Source organism: Rattus norvegicus, chromosome 9 (assembly GCF_036323735.1).
Source record: "Rattus norvegicus strain BN/NHsdMcwi chromosome 9, GRCr8, whole genome shotgun sequence".
NCBI lineage: Eukaryota > Metazoa > Chordata > Mammalia > Rodentia > Muridae > Rattus > Rattus norvegicus.
The window spans coordinates 54,322,954-54,340,395 of record NC_086027.1 but is presented as its reverse complement, the minus strand read 5'-3'; the positions used below and the strand labels follow the sequence as shown (position 1 = coordinate 54,340,395).

The window sequence follows — 17,442 nt, the reverse complement described above, 5'->3', positions numbered from 1 at the left end:
TGAATGAAACACACACACACACACACACACACACACACACACACACACAGCATGTGTACACTCAGCCTTATATTTAATATGCCTTAATCAGCTCAAACTTCCTTGTTGCTAATGCCTCCCCTCCAACCCTCCTGATTATTACTTACTAAAATCTATATTTCATCTGTTACCCTGAATCCAATGTGGGGGAATGATGGGGCTGTCCTTCCCTGGCTCTTACATGATTGTACACTCTCTCTTCTGTAGTTCTCAATCCTGCAGCTCAGGAGCATAACTTCCTTCTCTTGTGATACCTTTTGTGTTTATGTTGCTTTGTTTTTGTTTTAGGTACTAGAGATTGAACTCAGAGCCTCTTGTATGATAAACTACTTTAAAAAATAGTTAGACAGTCCATTTTGTGATAAAATTCATGTATATTAGACCTAGAACTATTTTTTGAGACCCAATAAAGAGATTAGGGAACAACAACATACAGTGAGAAAACACATATGTTTTATAATCCGTACCTTTTTATTACAGCTAAAAAAAAAGATCAATACATATTTCCCTCTGTGCCACCTGTTTGTGAACCATACACTCTCCATTTGGAGAACAATCAAATAAAATGAAAAAAAAAAAAACATAGGTGCTAACTCTTAAAGAGATTGCATTTATTTCAATTATATCCACCCAAATGTAAAAGAAACATACTTTGTATAAAGAAAGGCCATCTTAGATTAATAATGTATTTTCAATCCTACCTCTTTCATGTATAACTATAAATAAATGTAAACGCCTCATGTTTACTTGACCTTTTTCATACGTTTCAATCTAAATTAAGTGATTTTTATTATCAGATTCATTATCTCTCTTAAGGTATTGGTTTCTAAATCCATGTGTTAGTGTTTCCTGTAGTAGATATTTTTTCCCTCCTCTCACCTCTTCTCTCTCTCACACACATACCACATGTCTCAGAGGCATAGGATAACTCTAAGCATCAACCTTGTGACAATGTTCTGGGGACACTAATGTTTAACAGAGCCTGTAACTCCCTACTTTGAGTGTCTTTTATTTTTTCTATGGAATAAAAAAATGACACTTTCTACATGTACACTCATTCCAATCTTCCGTAATGCATACAGTTAAACCTTCCTATATGCACATACAATGAAGTCTTCTGTGTGTGCATACAGTCAAATCTTCTGTGTGTGCATACAGTCAAGTCTTCCTGTATGTTCATATAGCCAAGGTTTACATGTTCTTATGTAGTACAGACATAAATGGTAGTTGTTCTCATGACAGATGTAATAAAATTAAATTACAAGATGATAACAGAGATTTTAAAATCCCAAGATTGTTTTTCAGATTGGAGAGGAACAGGCATGAATATCCTTCGTTGCCATGAGCTTCATAAAACTTATTTTTGAGGAGAGCGTAAAATAATCCCTTTGGAAGAATGGCTTTCCAACATCTGAGCTAAATGTCTGGGACAAGGATGAACATTGATATCAATGATCTGAGTAAGGCTGTCTAGAAGGATCAAAACTTAATTCAACAAGATTGTTTCATCAAACTCTGTTGTACTGACATTTTACTAAATGTGAAAAGTATCAAGTTTTGACAGTAACAGATTAGGAAAGATAATGACAGACTGACAGACTGGCAATGAGGGGTCCTCAATAGCAGAAAAGAGGGTTATCCAATAACAAGAATAACAACAGGTAAACATTGTCCAGACTCCTGTCCATCCTGCCTTTCCTCTATTTTCTTCTATAGTAAAACTGATTTTAAAGTCTACTTTGATTTTTTTATTGGACAGTAATCAACTATTAACATGCTTCCTTTCTTCCCTCTTTCCTATTACCTTGTTGCTGTTGTTCTTGTTGTTCTTGTTGTTGCTGTATTTCTATTTTCATATTTACTAATTAAATGAAAAATGTCTCTGCATTCCTGGGTGAAAAATCAAAAGCTGGGTGAAGCAGCTCAGACCAACTGAAAGACACTGCTTACATCATGTGGCTAAAAAAACAAGAAAGAGGAACAAGAAAGACATGATATCTGAACTACCTGTTAGAGTCTTTTCTAGAACTTTTCAACGTTGTTTGTCTATAGACATGCTTTCTTGTGAAAGGCAGATTAAAATCATGTAGCACCTAACAGTTTAAATAAAAAGTTATAACGTACAACCCCAGTTTTTCTCACCTCCTGCTGAAGACACTAATTCGCATTCACTCTTCCTCAGGATTACACATGGACAGATCCATTGCACATATTAATAGTGACTGACAAAATGTGTCTTAAGTTTTCAAATTTTGTACATTTCTTTAGTCTCCTTGGTTGAATAATAATGTTGTATTCTTATTGTTGTATTCAGATAATTTCTAAGAATACAACATTATTATTCAACCAAGGAGACTAAAGAAATTATCTGTTCATACACTATTTAGTCATATTTGTATTTCCTAAATATTAAGAACATAAGAAGGAAGTGTTTAGATCATCCTAAGTATTCACTGATAGGAACTAAGAAGATTGCAAGATACTGGTTGGACATATGTCATAGCGGTGTTCTGAGCTTATTTCTTTCTTGGGCTTTTTGCGCCTGCCATTTGCCTAATGGACTGTTCTCAGCCAAGGCAGGTGAAATGAGCCTCACTTCTATTACCTTCTATATAGGCGAATTACATGTGCATAGTGCAATGGACTCCTGCTTCCACTCTCCATCGCTTCTCTACTTTGACTTTAGCTCCTCAGCAGCAGTCGTACTGCAACAGCTGCAGCAGACCCCTTCATGTATTTGGTGTACAACCAAGACAGTGAAGTAGGAAAACACTACGCGGTGTATTAATAAGCCTTAAATTCATGCCTTGAATTTGAAAAGGACATCATTATTCTATAACATTGAATCTAGGAAGAGAAGCTACATGCTGATCCATGCTAAGATCTCTCAACTATTTACAAATACATCCAAAGATTAGGATTACAGGGCTAAAGAAATAACAAAGTAGTTAAGTCATTTAATGCTCTTCCACAAGGCCCAAGTCTGATATCCAGCCTTGGCATTGAGGTCACAAACATCTGAAACTCTAGTTTCATGTATCCAAAGATTTCTTCTGGCTTCTATCTGCACCATGAATTCAGGTGGCGGCACAGAGACACACGGGCAGGACAAACACCCATTTACATAAAATAAAATAAATTTTGAGAAGTAAGTTTAGGCAATGTGGGGCCTTAGACTTCATTTTTGCAACTTTGTCAAATAATTGCAATGAAATTATTCCGAGTGCCCTTAATTCTCCCTGAAGAGCTAATTTTCAGTATGGTTAACTATGATTATATTGGAAATGTTTAATGAAATCAGAAGGAGCTCATGAAATTGAAGTTGTCTATTTTATTTCTTACCTAACAAACAGCATGTTAAAAGTATGTACAGACTAACAATACAAAATACATATAATAAACAGTGCGACTTCAGCCAATTCCACACAGCTATGCTTTAACCAACAATGGGCATCAGCTCATCACAGTATATCCAAATAAAGCATACATCTAGTCATACATCTAACCTGGTTAGAGAATCTCTTTTACCATATTTACATTTGCCCTTTAAACCTCATTGATCAGGATGGTGAATTATTGTGAGTAATCTATGATTCACGACTTATTTGACTAGAAAATATACACTATTATTCCAACCTTTCTACTTTCAAGGGAAATGTTAGGGGTGGCAATAATTGAACGGAGAAAGTAATAGGGATATGGAGGAAACGAAGGAGTTCTAAGAGAAAATCAACTAAAACTACAGCGTATGAATATGCCACAAGAAAGCCTGGCAATTGGTAAAATAAAAGTGAAATGTAAAAACAATGAGTTTAAATGAAAGAACCCTACATATGTAGATATAGCTGCTTCCAGAAGACAGAGATTACTAAATAAAATTCCCTGAATCAGAGAAAGAGTATGTCTCTGTGAATTGTTGGTCAAGGATTCCCCTGAGAACCCCCAAATAAACAGACAATTACCACTGTGGCTTGTTGTCCAGCAGAACTAAATGGTAAGACCCTATGGCTGAAGATGCTTCACTCTCACTATATGAACAAATCAAACTGGAAATTTGCTGGGAGCTTCAATCCTTCTGGCTTGTTCTCATAGTACCAGCAGATGCTATGCAGGTTGCTAAGGTATAATTATGGAGTCTTTGTTATTGCAACCTTTGCATGCTGAAGTATCAACTGGACAGGCAAGATGAGCCCACTGGTACAATTGTACCAAGTCTATATTACAGAGAAAATCAAACATTTTTCTGATTGGATCTGAAGTCTGTACCACAGGAGGTAATTCCTTTCTAGTACTATAAACCTGGTCAAAGCCCATAGCCATGGAAGTTCTAAGTCCTAATGAGGAAAATACTGCTATTGTTTGCTAAATGGACATATGCATCATTAAATTACCTCCTAAAAAGCTATGTTTTTGCCCATAGATTAGTGCTGACAGTTTAAACCATAAAAGCTTATTTTCTGCAGTGGAGTGGTAGCTATATGGACTTATACAGCTATATAATACTGTATTCATTTATAAAGTAAAACTATGAGGAAAAATAACTCTTGAGTGCTCATTTGTAATTATACATTTATATTTTTTCCCTTGAGGTCTTGGGAAGCCTTACAAAAGATGGAGCAGAAAGGATTTAAGAAACCCACAGAACTCATTGATAAGTGGGTATTAGCCAAAAAGCTCGATTGCGCAAGATGCAATCCAGAGACCACATGAAGCTTGAGAAAAAGGATGATTAAAATGCGGATGCTCCCACTCCTTCTTAAAAGGGGGAAAAACATCCATAGGAGGGAATATGGAAGCAAAGTTTAGAGCAGCGACTCAAGGAACAGCCATTCAGAGCCTGCCCCACATGTGGCTCATATATATATCCACCAAAACTAGATAAGATTGATGAAGCTAAAAATGCATGCTGAAAGGGACTGGATATAGATATCTCCTGAGAGACACATCCAGAGCATGTCCAATACAGAGGTCAATGCTAGCAGCAAACCACTGACCTGAGAACAGGACCCCCTTGGGGGGAATTAGAGGAAGGATTGAAAGAGTTGAAGGAGCTTGCAACAATGTAAGAACAACAATGCCAACAACCAGAGCTTCCAGGGGCTAAACCACTGCCGAAAGACTATACATGGACTGACCCAGGGCGCCAACTGCATATGTAGCAGAGAATAGCCTTGTTGGGGCCCCAGTGGAAGGGGAAGCCCTTGGTCCAAGAAAGATTGGACCCCCAGTCCAGGGGAATATGGGAGGCAGGCAGTAAGGGGGATGGATGGGGAATACCCTATGGGGGAGGGGCAGGGGATGGGAGCTTATGCACAGGAAATTGGGAAAGCAAATAACATTTGAAATGTAAGTAAAGAAATATATCTAATTAAAAAAAAAGAACCCTGCAGGAAAGGGTGGAGAAACTGTGGGATACCAAGGCTCTGGGTATGACATGTCTGTTGCAGACTGAACTCAAAGCAGCTGTGAAAACATGTAAGACCTAACACAGATCTTGTGAGCAGTGGAAAGTCTATGGTGAAGAGAGTGATCATAGCTTCAGGTGGATAACAATTGATAAAGTGAATATCGCTTCATCCAATTTCTGTAAGCAATAAAAATAACACTCTTTGAGAACAAAGAAAGATGAAAGTAAAAGGAGCCTGATTAGGCAAAGGAAGGGAACATTGGAAGTAAGAAGGAACCAAGAAAAGACAATTGAAGTAACTATAACCAAAATACACTGTACACATGTATGAAAATGTTATAATGAAACCAATTATTGTATATAATTAATATGTATTAATATGTGACTAGGGGTTGGGGATTTAGCTCAGTGGTAGAGCGCTTGCCTAGCAAGCGCAAGGCCCTGGGTTCGGTCCCCAGCTCCGAAAAAAAAGAAAAAAAATATGTGACTATATATAAATATATGCTATTATATATTTATATATTATATTATCAATTATTTATAATTATATAAATATATTATTATATAAAGATAAAGCAATTATTTAACTAATTTAGTTTAAATAAAGACATTTTGTGATCCTAAGTTAAATCTCATGTCCTTATTACAAACAAAGCAAGCAACAAAAAGCCTAGACAGACAAAGAATATGAAGTCTAGTGTACAGGGTAAGCTATAGGAGCCAACCATCTGAGACAAAGGAGAAGCCATGGAAGAAACTGAGCTTATGGATATGTGGATATTGAAATTGGGATTCTAGGCCCACAACTTTGAAGGAAATAAATTGCTATTGTTTAAATTACCCAGCCTTTGTCATTCTGTTATCAGCCCTAGAAAGCATATATGAACCAGTTGTATATCTAAGGCAGGACATTTTAATACATTGCACAGATTTTGTCTTCCTTCACACCCAGCAAGTCACACCATATACATCTTTCATGTAAAGTGAGTAGGAATCTTGAGGTTGGTAGAATAAGGGGACTGGATAGAAGAGGGAATATATAGGGGAGCAGATATGGGGGGATCATACATAGGGAGAGCAGGGGAGAGAGAAGGGAGATCCGTTGGGGTGGGGAGCTGGCATTCTCTAGGACATACCAAAGGTCTTGGATGTCGAGAAGCCCCAGAAGGTCTATAGGATTGAATCTCGCTGATATTCCAAGCAGTGCAGGATATGCATTCTGAAGTGGCCAAGAGGGAAAAGGATAGCAACTCACCTACAAAGCCTTAGACCCAAAATGTGTGCTGCCTACAAGATGTGCAAAGTTAAAGATAAAACAGAGATTGAGGGAATGGCCAACCAATGACTGCCCCAAATTGAGACCCATCCCATGGGCAAAAACCAATCCCTGACACCATTACTGACACTCCAGTGTGCTTGTACACAGCAACCTAGCATAGCCATCCGATGAGAGGCCCCACCCAGCAGGCAAAGGAAAGATGCAGAGAATGACACCCAAACATTAGATGGAGTTTCAGGAGATGAGAAAAAGATTGAGGGACCCAAAGAGGATGTGGACTCCACAGGAAGGCCAACAATGTCAACTAATCTGGACTACTGGGGGTTCCAAGAGACTGAATCACCAATCAAAGAGTGAGCACAGGCTGAACCTAGCCCCTGCACACATGTGTAAGATGAGGAACTTGGCCTTCATGCAGGTTTTCCAACAACTGCAATAGGGGCTGTCCCTGGACCTGCTGCTTACCTGCCTGTGGATCCACACTGCTAAGTGGACAGCCTTGCTTGCCCTCAGTGGGATAGCATGTGCCTAGTTCCAGTGAGGGGCAGGGGATGTAACACCCAGAGAGGGACTTCGGAGAACTTGTGTAAGGAGTCACTGGGAGGAGAAGAAGGGCTGATATTGGGTTGTAAAGTGAATAAATAAATACATAAATTTAATAACAAAAATAAATCTCTAAATATGGGTGCAACTACTACTGAATATATTTTATATAAGTTACTAGGTGTGGAACACAGGCTGCAGAATAGACAACTTCAAGATTCCGAAGGCTGTGCCCTTCCCCAAATTCCTACACATATTTAAATAAATCACGAAGAACCAAACATTTTAAGTTATTAATAAAATTCAATGTCAGTGAGAATAGATGTAATCATACTGGTTGAAGAGTAGGACAACATGGCTTTCAAAACAAGCCTTACCTTTGTTTTTGGTTCGAGAATTTTCACTCCATAAATTGATATTTGCAATTCAACTTTAGGAATCTTCTGGCCTTCAGATTTCTTGATGTGTCTTGCAAACTACAAAAGACAAAGAAATTTACAAAATTATAGTTCCATTCCGGTGGTGAATAAACATAATTGCACATTTGGAATTTGTGTCCTTAGCAGACATTCATTAATTCAGGTACTGCCCATTACAAAGCATTTCATAAAACAGTTTTCCTCGTAATTCCAATTCATTTTTAGGAACTTGTTTTTAATTTTTCCTTGGGTTTTTGTTCATTTGCTTAGCTTTTCTTTTTAAGGCAGACTCTTTAACATCCTATGCTAGCCTAGAAATCATTATATAGCTCCAGGTGGGCACAAATTTATGAAAATCCACTGCCTTAGCCTTGCAAGTGTGGTGATTACAGTATGAGGCACCAAGCCCAGCTGAAATTTTTCTTTTTTTAAAAAAAATACATAATTTGATTTGTTTGTGCATTTGTGACATGAAATTTAAAAACGTTGAACGCACACCAGCAACAAAGGAAAGCAATAGGTAGAAATTAATTCATTTTGAGATAATTTTTTATTTTAATAAGTTCTCGGAATTTGTTGATTACCTACTGTTAAATGTACAACGTTGCCACAACTGAATATCTACCTAGTTATGTACTGTTGCATCAGGCAAACCAACAGAGATAACACAGACAACATATAAAAATGAAAGCTAAGAGCCTAGGCAATTTTCACAGGAGTGACTCCAATAGTGGTAAGATGTGGTCTAGAATCACAAGTAAAGCATCTTCAAGGTGGGGATAAGGGTTTCTCCTACTTTCATAGCTGTATTGACCTGTCTTTCCACTCATTTTGAGTACATATGCACATTTGTGTTAGGGTCTGTGTAAACTTTAAAAGGAAATTAGATAGGTTCTGCTCTCAGCCAGAGGAAGTACCTGCCATTGTTTCCCTAACAACGCCAGATTTAGAGGGATGTCTCTTTTTAATTTTATTGGATATTCATGTATTTACATTTCAAATGTTATCCCATTCCCCATCTCCCATCACCCCTTCCCTATGCCCCTGCTTCCATGAAGATGCTCCAACTCCCACCTCAACACCCTGGCATTCCCCTACACTGGGGAAATGAGCCTTCACTTGACCAAGGGCTTCTCCTACTGATACCAGACAATGCCATCCTCTGCTACATAGGCGGCTGGAGTTATGGGTCCCTCCATGTGTACTCATTGGTTGGTGGTTTAGTCCCTGGAAACTCAGGGGTTGATTTGTATTTCCCTAGTTACTAAGGATGTTGAATATTTCTTTAGGTACTTCTCAGCCATTCAATATTCCTCAGTTGAGAATTTTTTGTTTAGCTCTGTACCCCATTTTAATAGGGTTATTTGATTCGCTGGAGTCTAACTTCTTGAGTTCTTTGTATATATTAGATATTAGCCCTGTATCGGATGTAGGATTGATTAATACCTTTTCCCAATCTCTCCATTGCCATTTTGTCCTAATGACAGTGTCCTTTGCCTTACAGAAGCTTTGCAATTTTATGAGGTCCCATTTGTCTATTGTTGATCTTAGAGTATAAGCCATTGGTATTCAGGACATTTTCCCTTGTGCCCATATTTTGAGGCTCTTCCCCATTTTCTCTTCTATTAGTTTTAGTGTATCCGTTTTTATGTGGAAGTACTGATGCACTTGGACGTGAGCTTTGTACATGGAGATAAAAATGGGTCAATTTGCATTCTTCTACATGCTGACCTCCAGTTGAACTAGCACCATTTGTTGAAAATTATGTCTTTTTTTCCATTGGATGATTTTAGCTCTTTTGTCAAAGATCAAGTGACCATATGTGTGTGTGTGTGTGTGTGTGTGTGTGTGTATGTGTTCATATTTGGGTCTTCAATTCTATTCCATTGCTTTACCTGCCTGCCTTTATACCAGTACCATGCAGTTTTTATCACTATTGCTCTGTAATACAGCCTGAGGTCAGGGATGGTGATTTTCCCCAGGAGTTCTTTTATTGTTGAAAATAGTTTTTGTGATCCTGGTTTTTATTATTTTATTATTATTATTATTATTATTGTTGTTGTTGTTGTTGTTGTTGTTATAAATGAATTTACAAATTGCTCTTTGTAACTCTATGAAAAATTGAGTTGAAAATTTTGGTAGGGATTGCACTGAATCTGTGGATTGCAAGATGGCCATTTTTACTGTATTAATCCTGCCAAACCATGAGCATGGGAGATCTTTCCATCTTCTGAGATCTTCTTCAATTTCTATCTTCAGAGACTTGAAGTTCTTGTCATACAGATCTTTCACTTGCTTGGTTAGAGTCACACAAAGGTTTTTTATTATTATTATTATTTCTGACTATTGTGAAGGGTGTCGTTTCCTAAATTTCTTTCTCAGCCTGCTTATCCTTTGAGTAGAGGAAGGCTACTGATTTGTTTGAGTTAATTTTATATCCAGCCACTTTGTTGAAGTTGTTTATCCCCTTTAGGCTTTCTCTGGTAGAAATTTTGGTGTCACTTTTAAGGATATGTTTCTAACTTCTTAACATTAAAATACATACAAATACATACATAAAATACATACAAAACCTATGCACATACATGCAACATATATGTGCTCTTAGAATACGTTTGTTCTCATCAATATTTTGTAATTCTTTTTAGTTTAACTCTTGCTTTCCTGGGTCCATGGTTTCACTTGGTATCCGACCTGCCTGCAACCCACTCTGACACCCTGTTTTCTTTTTAAGCTCCTTCTCTCCTGATTCCACATTAAAATGAGTCCGGTTTCTGTCTGGCAACCCCTCTACACTCCGTGTTTTCTTTCTTTGCTCCTTCTCTCCATATGTCTTTTTAAGAGAAGAAAAAGAAGAAAACTTTTAAAGTAGTAGGATTTCTTGTTCCCATCTCAAGGTTCCTTTAACTCATTTTCGGCATATGGAAAAACCTCTGAACTTGATTAAAATTGGATCAGATGTGAGGTCGGGCAGGACTCCAAGGCTCTTGTGTGTCCAATTTTTTGGCTGTGTGTAAGTCCCTCTAATTTAGGGCAGATGTGAACATTCATGCTATAGTTGGTCCTGGGGCAGCATGTTCAAAGTCTTCTTTTTTCACGTCTTTGCACTATCACAGAGAGCAACTTACTTAATGCCCACAGCAGTGCCTTGAAGTGTCTGCCTTTGAGTTCTAGCTAATGCCATTTGTTTTGTTCCCGTTTGGGTGGCTTCATTTTTCAGGCTGCTCTTTCCTGCATTTCTATGAATATAAGCTGCTTAGCTATATTCTTTCTTTTATCTCTAGAGGGTTTAGAATGAGCACATGATATCCAATGTGTGCCAAATACTTTTCTGTCCTTAAGAAATGTGCTTTGCTTGCACGTAACAAAATTGTTTTAGCTCCCCCTCACAGAAAGATTACTAATGTTCTTTTCAAATCAGACTATCCTTTTGCAACTTTGAGCTTTATTTTTTGAAGGCTTAACAGAACCACCAGTTGCTCTTCATCTACAGAAGGCCACCTGAGAAAAGCCAACCTGTGCTGGTGTCTTCCTGACAGTTTGTTTTCCACAAAAACAAAAACACAGTGGTTTCCAAGGCCTTTTTACCATCTGGAAACAGCAATTCCTATGACCTCTGACAAGAATTGTGTAACCCTGTATTTTTTAAACAGAGCCAATATTTGCTACAAAACGGCCAGTAATATTAAACTTACTGTTTAGAAAAAAAGAATCGAAGAAATTAAGAAAGAAAAGAAGGCTGATGTTACACAGAGTGGGTGCGGGGTGGGGGAGGGTGGAGGGAGGAAGGGAGGAAGAGGGGAGGGCTGGAGAAAGGGGAGTTTCAAGAGAGGGATGATAAGAAGATGGAAGAATTAAACAGTGCTACAAGGACCCTGTGTTCTCACCCAACCCAAACTTGATTTTCCCTAACCCCTTATGCACACTTCTGAAAGCTACATTTGCACACATGCACGCACATTTGTTACTTTAAAAATGTTTTCCGTTTGTTTTCATGTATATCAAGGGTTATATCAGTCTTGTGACATGATTGCAAAAAGTAGGTTTCAAAAGTCTTGTATATAAGGTTAGGCTCACTCAGTTTACATCTTCAGTAGTTTGCTAATTACAGCGAAGGTCAAACTCATTTCTTTTTTTTTTTTTTTAATCAGGACCTCATAGTGCTACAAACTTATAACAATATTTTTTTCATTTTTTTATTAATTTGAGTATTTCTTATTTACATTTCGAATGTTATTCCCTTTCCCGGTTTCCGGGCCAACATCCCCCTAGCACCTCCCCCTCCCCTTCTTTATGGGTGTTCCCATCCCCATCCTCCCCCCATTATCGTCCTTCCCACAACAATCACGTTCACTGGGGGTTCAGTCTTGGCAGGACCAAGGGCTTCCCCTTCCACTGGTGCTCTTACTAGGATATTCATTGCTACCTATGAGGTCAGAGTCCAGGGTCAGTCCATGTATAGTCTTTGGGTAGTGGCTTAGTCCCTGGAAGCTCTGGTTGGTTGGCATTGTTGTTCATAAGGGGTGTCGAGCCCCTTCAAGCTCTTCCAGTTCTTTCTCTGATTCCTTCAACGGGGGTCCCTCGCCCCCCGAGGGGCATTCGCCTCTGTATTTGCTGTATTCTGGCTGTGTCTCTCAGGAGAGATCTACATCCGGCTCCTGTCGGCCTGCACTTCTTTGCTTCATCCATCTTCAAACTCATTTCTTGAAAGCCTTCCTTTCATGCTTCTGTATTAACTCTCCTTGATTTTCTTACTTGTAGAATTTCTTTCTTTCTCTCTCTCTCTTTCTTTCTTTCCTTTCTTTCTTCTTTCATTCCTTCCTCCCTCCCTCTCACTCTCCCTCCCTCCCTCCCTGCCTCCCTTCCTCCCCTCTTCTCTCCTCCCTCTCATTTTTTTCAAGACAAGGTTTCTCTGTGTACCTCTGGCTGTCCTGAACCTAATTCTGTAGACTAGGCTGGCCTTGATCTCAGAGATCTGCCTATTTCATCTTCCTGAGTGCTGTGAATAAAGGCATAAGACACTACTGCCTGGCTACTTGGGGACTTCTTAACTGTGTTCAGAAATACTTCTAATTCAGGACTGCTGGGAAACGGTGTACAAAGTGATGCTTACTTCTCCTTAGCTATATTCTTTTCTTATTGATTATTTTAATGTAAATACTTGAACAGTCTCATTTGTAAATTTCATCCAATTTTTGTTCTGGATTCCTTCCTTGATAGACCTATGTAGATAGAATAATCTATCATTGACACTTGAACATAATAATTCAATCCAGTGAAAAGGTCCTAAAGATGTAAAACACAATTGATACATTAGCACAGTACAGTGTCATTTTTGTACCAATAAAATGATAAAAGAATGAAGTGTTACTTGAAATTGTGAAGTCAGTTAAACATATGTCACTGCTATATAGGACCATTACATTTTGATGCTGTCATTCCACAATTTCCAAATAGCTCATAAAGGATAGTTTGAAAAGTGAAATCTAATTCCATTATTAATAGAATTTTCTTATACGATACATCCTGATTATAGTTTTCTTCCTGCTACTCCTCCCAATTTCTCATCATCTCCCCTCCACTCTCCTGTTCTTTTTAGAAAAGAACAGGCTTAGAAGAGATCACAATCAAACATGACAAAATAAAAGATAATAAGATGAAGTAGAACCTATCATATTGATATTGGACGTAGGCAACCCAATAGGAGGAAAGAAGTCCCAAGAGCAGGCATGAGAGACAGAGACCCACTTGTAGTCATAGTCAGGGGTCCCAGAGAAATACCAAGCTAAAATCTATTCTATATCTGCAGAGGGCATGGTGTATACCCACATAGGCTCTCTGCTTGCTGCTTCAGTTTCTGTGAGCTCACGTTACTTTAATTAGTTAATTCAGAAGGCCTTTTTTTCTTGCAGTGTCCTCTATCCCTTCTGGCTCTTAAAAGTTTTCTGTCTCCTCTTCTAATGGATAGCATGAGCTCTGACAGGAGGAATTTGATAGAGACTTCAAAATTTAGACTCTCTCTCTCTGCATCTCTCATGGATCTCAGCATCTATTCCCCTCCGCTGCTGGAGGAAGTGTTTCTGATGACTGTATAAAGCACGGACGTATGTACCATTAGAAATCATTTTTTTAAAATTTTTTTAAGAACTGTAGTGTTTGGTTTTATCCAGACTATCTGGTCTCTGGTTCTTGGTTATTCAAGCAGCATTAAGTATGGGTTCCTTCTCATCAAGTGGGTCTTAAGTCAAATCACACATTGGTTGGTTATTCCTACAAGTTCTGTGCCACCATTATCCCAGTATATTTTACATGTAGGAGATTGTAGGTCAAAGGTTTTATGGTTGGGTTTCTCTCCCGGTAGCTTGAAGAGTACCTTCCTGTATGAAAGAGAGTACACAGATAGAAAAAGTTCCATGTAGGTACCAGTTTGATGCTTTCAAGTTCAATGAGAAACGTGGGTATTGTACCCAACAATGGGATGCTGCTGTCCATTTGTAGAGAGCAAGCCTTTGTCTTAGCAACAGCAACACAACCAGACTGTTTGGGGATTTCCATGGGAACCCCTTGGCCAACAATTCAATTAAATGCAACCCAATTTGGCCACTGGAAGCCTAGCCTGGCTACAAGAGATAGTCAGCAGAGACTCCATATCCTCTATTACTAGGAATCTTCATTAAGATCACATTTATGGGTTCCAGGAAATTTCTTTCCACTGCAGTAAGTTTCCACACAACTTCCCAAATATCCCCCAATTCTAGCTTCTCTACCCATAATCTCTCCCTCCACCCCATGGCCCTTCCCAGCCACTTGATTCCCTGTTTCTGTCCCTACCTGCCACTAGTCTATTCTATTTCCCCATCCCAAGGGAGAACCCAGTTTCACCTCTAGAGCCTTCCTCTTTGGGTTGGTTAACATTTATTTAATTTAATGCATTTTATCATTTATTCCACCTTTTTGGGTCTAGGATACCTTACTTAGGATGATTTTTTTCTAGTTCTATTCATTTGCCTGAAAATTGCATGTCATTTATTTTAACAGCTGAATAATACTCTATTTTGTGTAATTCTTTTATTGTTCAGAATTGTTTTAGAAATTCCAATTGTGGTTTGTTCATTTATTTTTAATTTTCCATATGAACAGGTCTCTAAAGAATTGTGTTGGAATTTTGATAGGGATTGCATTGAATTTATAGACTGCTTTGGTAAGATGGCCAATTAAACTATTTTAATCCCTCTGATCCATGAGCATAAGAGATTTTTCTATTTTCTGATACTTTCTTCCAATCCTTTCAAAGACTTTAAGTTTTTATAATACAGGCCTTTCATCTGCATATGGAGAAGTACCCCCCAAGATATTTTATATTATCTGAGATTATTGTGAAAGGTATTATTTCCCTGATTTGTTCCTCATTCGGTTTGACTTTTGTATATAAAAGAACTATTTTTTTAAAAAAAATTCTTGTATTCAGTTACTTTGCTGGATACTTTGCTGGTGTTTATCGGCTGTAAGAGTTCCCTGGTGGGATTTTTATGTATCCTATCATATAATGTATCCTATCATATAATCTGAAAATTATTTGGCACTACTTTGTATTTTTCCTACTTATTTGCTAAATAATTCCTAAATAAGTTCTAAATTATTGATCAGTTGAAGAAAAAGTAAAAGAAAACAGAAATACACTGCACAGAATGAAATACAGTGATGAAGACCTGGGCTGATGAATTTGTCTTGACAGTGACTTTTAAAGGCTATCTACCACATTAAAGCAGCTTTGTGTGTGTCAAGTGAGTTTCATTAACTAAAGTCTTTCGAACTGGGGACAGAAATATATATCCTGCTTATGTTTCAGGGATGCTGGTGAAATAATAGCAATGTTCCGGTGTGTGTTCTTACTGAGGCATAACAAATTGTGAACACACATTGAGTCCTGGTATTTGTACTGAATGTACTGAAACAGACACTGTCTGAAAACAAAATTCATCATGATAACTGTGCTAAGTTTTAGAGGATCACACTTTTAGATACTTACTATTTTCTTAAATATCAGCTTAAGCATAAGAAACAGAAAAATGAACATTTTAGCAAACAGAATATGGAAATATTTATATTCTTGCACAAATTATTACATTAAAATTTTCAAACTTTGAATTCTTTACAGTTACACAGTAGTCAATATTTAAATTTTTAGAAACATTTTGTTAAAACTCAAGCAGATGCCATGAGGTACAGGGGGTAGAAAATACCATTATTGAAAATTCATTAAGCTTTTCATCACCCTGAATGATGTTTAAATTTCTAATTATCAAAACTCAAAAATCAAACACATTTAAAATGCAAACTTTGAAAGGGGAGTAAATATAAATAACATTTTGATTACACAAGAAAAAATCTGAGTATAGCACTGCAATATATGTATTAAAGAGTCAGGATTGTGTTTGAAAAAAATACGGAGAAAATCAAAATGAGGTCCTGAACAGTTGGTACTTTCCATTTCTAGTGGAGCCACAGCACCACCATCTGGTCTTATTTATATGACAGCAAAATTAAAATAAGTACTAATATTGCTATAGTTTGTATGATAGCTTCTGACCTCAAACACAACATAAAAGAAATATGACAACAAATTTACATAAAACCATTGTTTTCTTCATGTTTACTAGTAAAAGATTCTCTTCGACTAAGAACCTAAGAAACACATTTTTCCCTAAGAAACAAATTTTTCAGTCAAAATAGTTTATTTATTAAATGCATATTAATTGTAAAAGATACATTTAATAAAACCTACTGCCCACTAAGTGTACACTTAAACTATCTTATTGGTTTCCATTATATTCCCCAATAATATTCATTTCTTAGTGTGAAATTATACAGAAATGTCATATAGTATATATAAGTCATAGTTTTAGAAGCCATTTAAATTGGTTTCAGGTATGAGATGTTGAATGAAGAATTCCCAAGATATAAAGAAATATCGCCAAAATAATTGTTCTTTTAAGATACCTTCTGATTGCAGTAAAGTTGGGCTTAAATCAGGATTTGTATCACTTTAAAAACAATTATATAGAATCATAGTTTAAGTGTTGCCACAAGCTGAATAGTCTTTCAATAAAACCCTCTACACTTAGATAGAAATGCTGCTCGGATAAAGCCCAGCCTCAATTACCACCCAAAGAACATTGTAAAGAAATGGCTGCTAAGCGCATTCTTCCCAAATGAAAGAGGATGTTATCTTGGGACCCCACAGAATGTATACTTAGGGAACTTCTGTGTCAAATATTCGACAGAATGAATGGATGAAATCACTTCCCACTTCACTTTTTCATCCATAATGCAAATCTCATCCTGATCTTTTCCCTCATTTGAAACTTTTGATATATTTTATGTAACTTTCCCAAAATACTGCAGCAATTATTATAGTTCATGATTCTTCCTGGAACAAACCACAGCACCTAATATTCCTGTGGAATGAGTATATCATCTCAAGGTTATCACTAAATTCTGAGAGCAGCCACAGAGAAGAAAAGCTAACTTTGTAAATAAAATAGAGGTCTGTAGACCTCTCACATCACAAGGATGGTCATCCTCTTGAAGGAAGGGATTATTCTAACTGTAATATCTCAGTGAGGCTGGCTTTTAAGAGGTGAGCTATTACATAAGCATTCTTGAGGCATGTCTTAAGAGTTTCTCAGGAAACTTGCCGGGCATGAGTTTTTGGGGTTTCTTAGATTTTACTCCAAAAATATATTACTCATGAA

General features: G+C 37.4%; 1 protein-coding gene across 15 annotated transcripts in view; it reads right to left on the bottom strand.

Annotated features, from left to right (window-relative positions):
• The window catches only part of Gulp1 (GULP PTB domain containing engulfment adaptor 1), a 276,236-nt gene that overhangs the window by 50,663 nt on the left and 208,131 nt on the right, over positions 1-17,442 (bottom strand). For all 15 annotated transcript variants that reach the window (XM_039083451.2, XM_063267053.1, XM_039083457.2 and 12 more), the window contains one exon: positions 7,646-7,744. In XM_039083451.2, the coding sequence (XP_038939379.1) occupies positions 7,646-7,744 (99 nt within the window). The remainder of the gene's footprint in view (positions 1-7,645; positions 7,745-17,442) is intronic.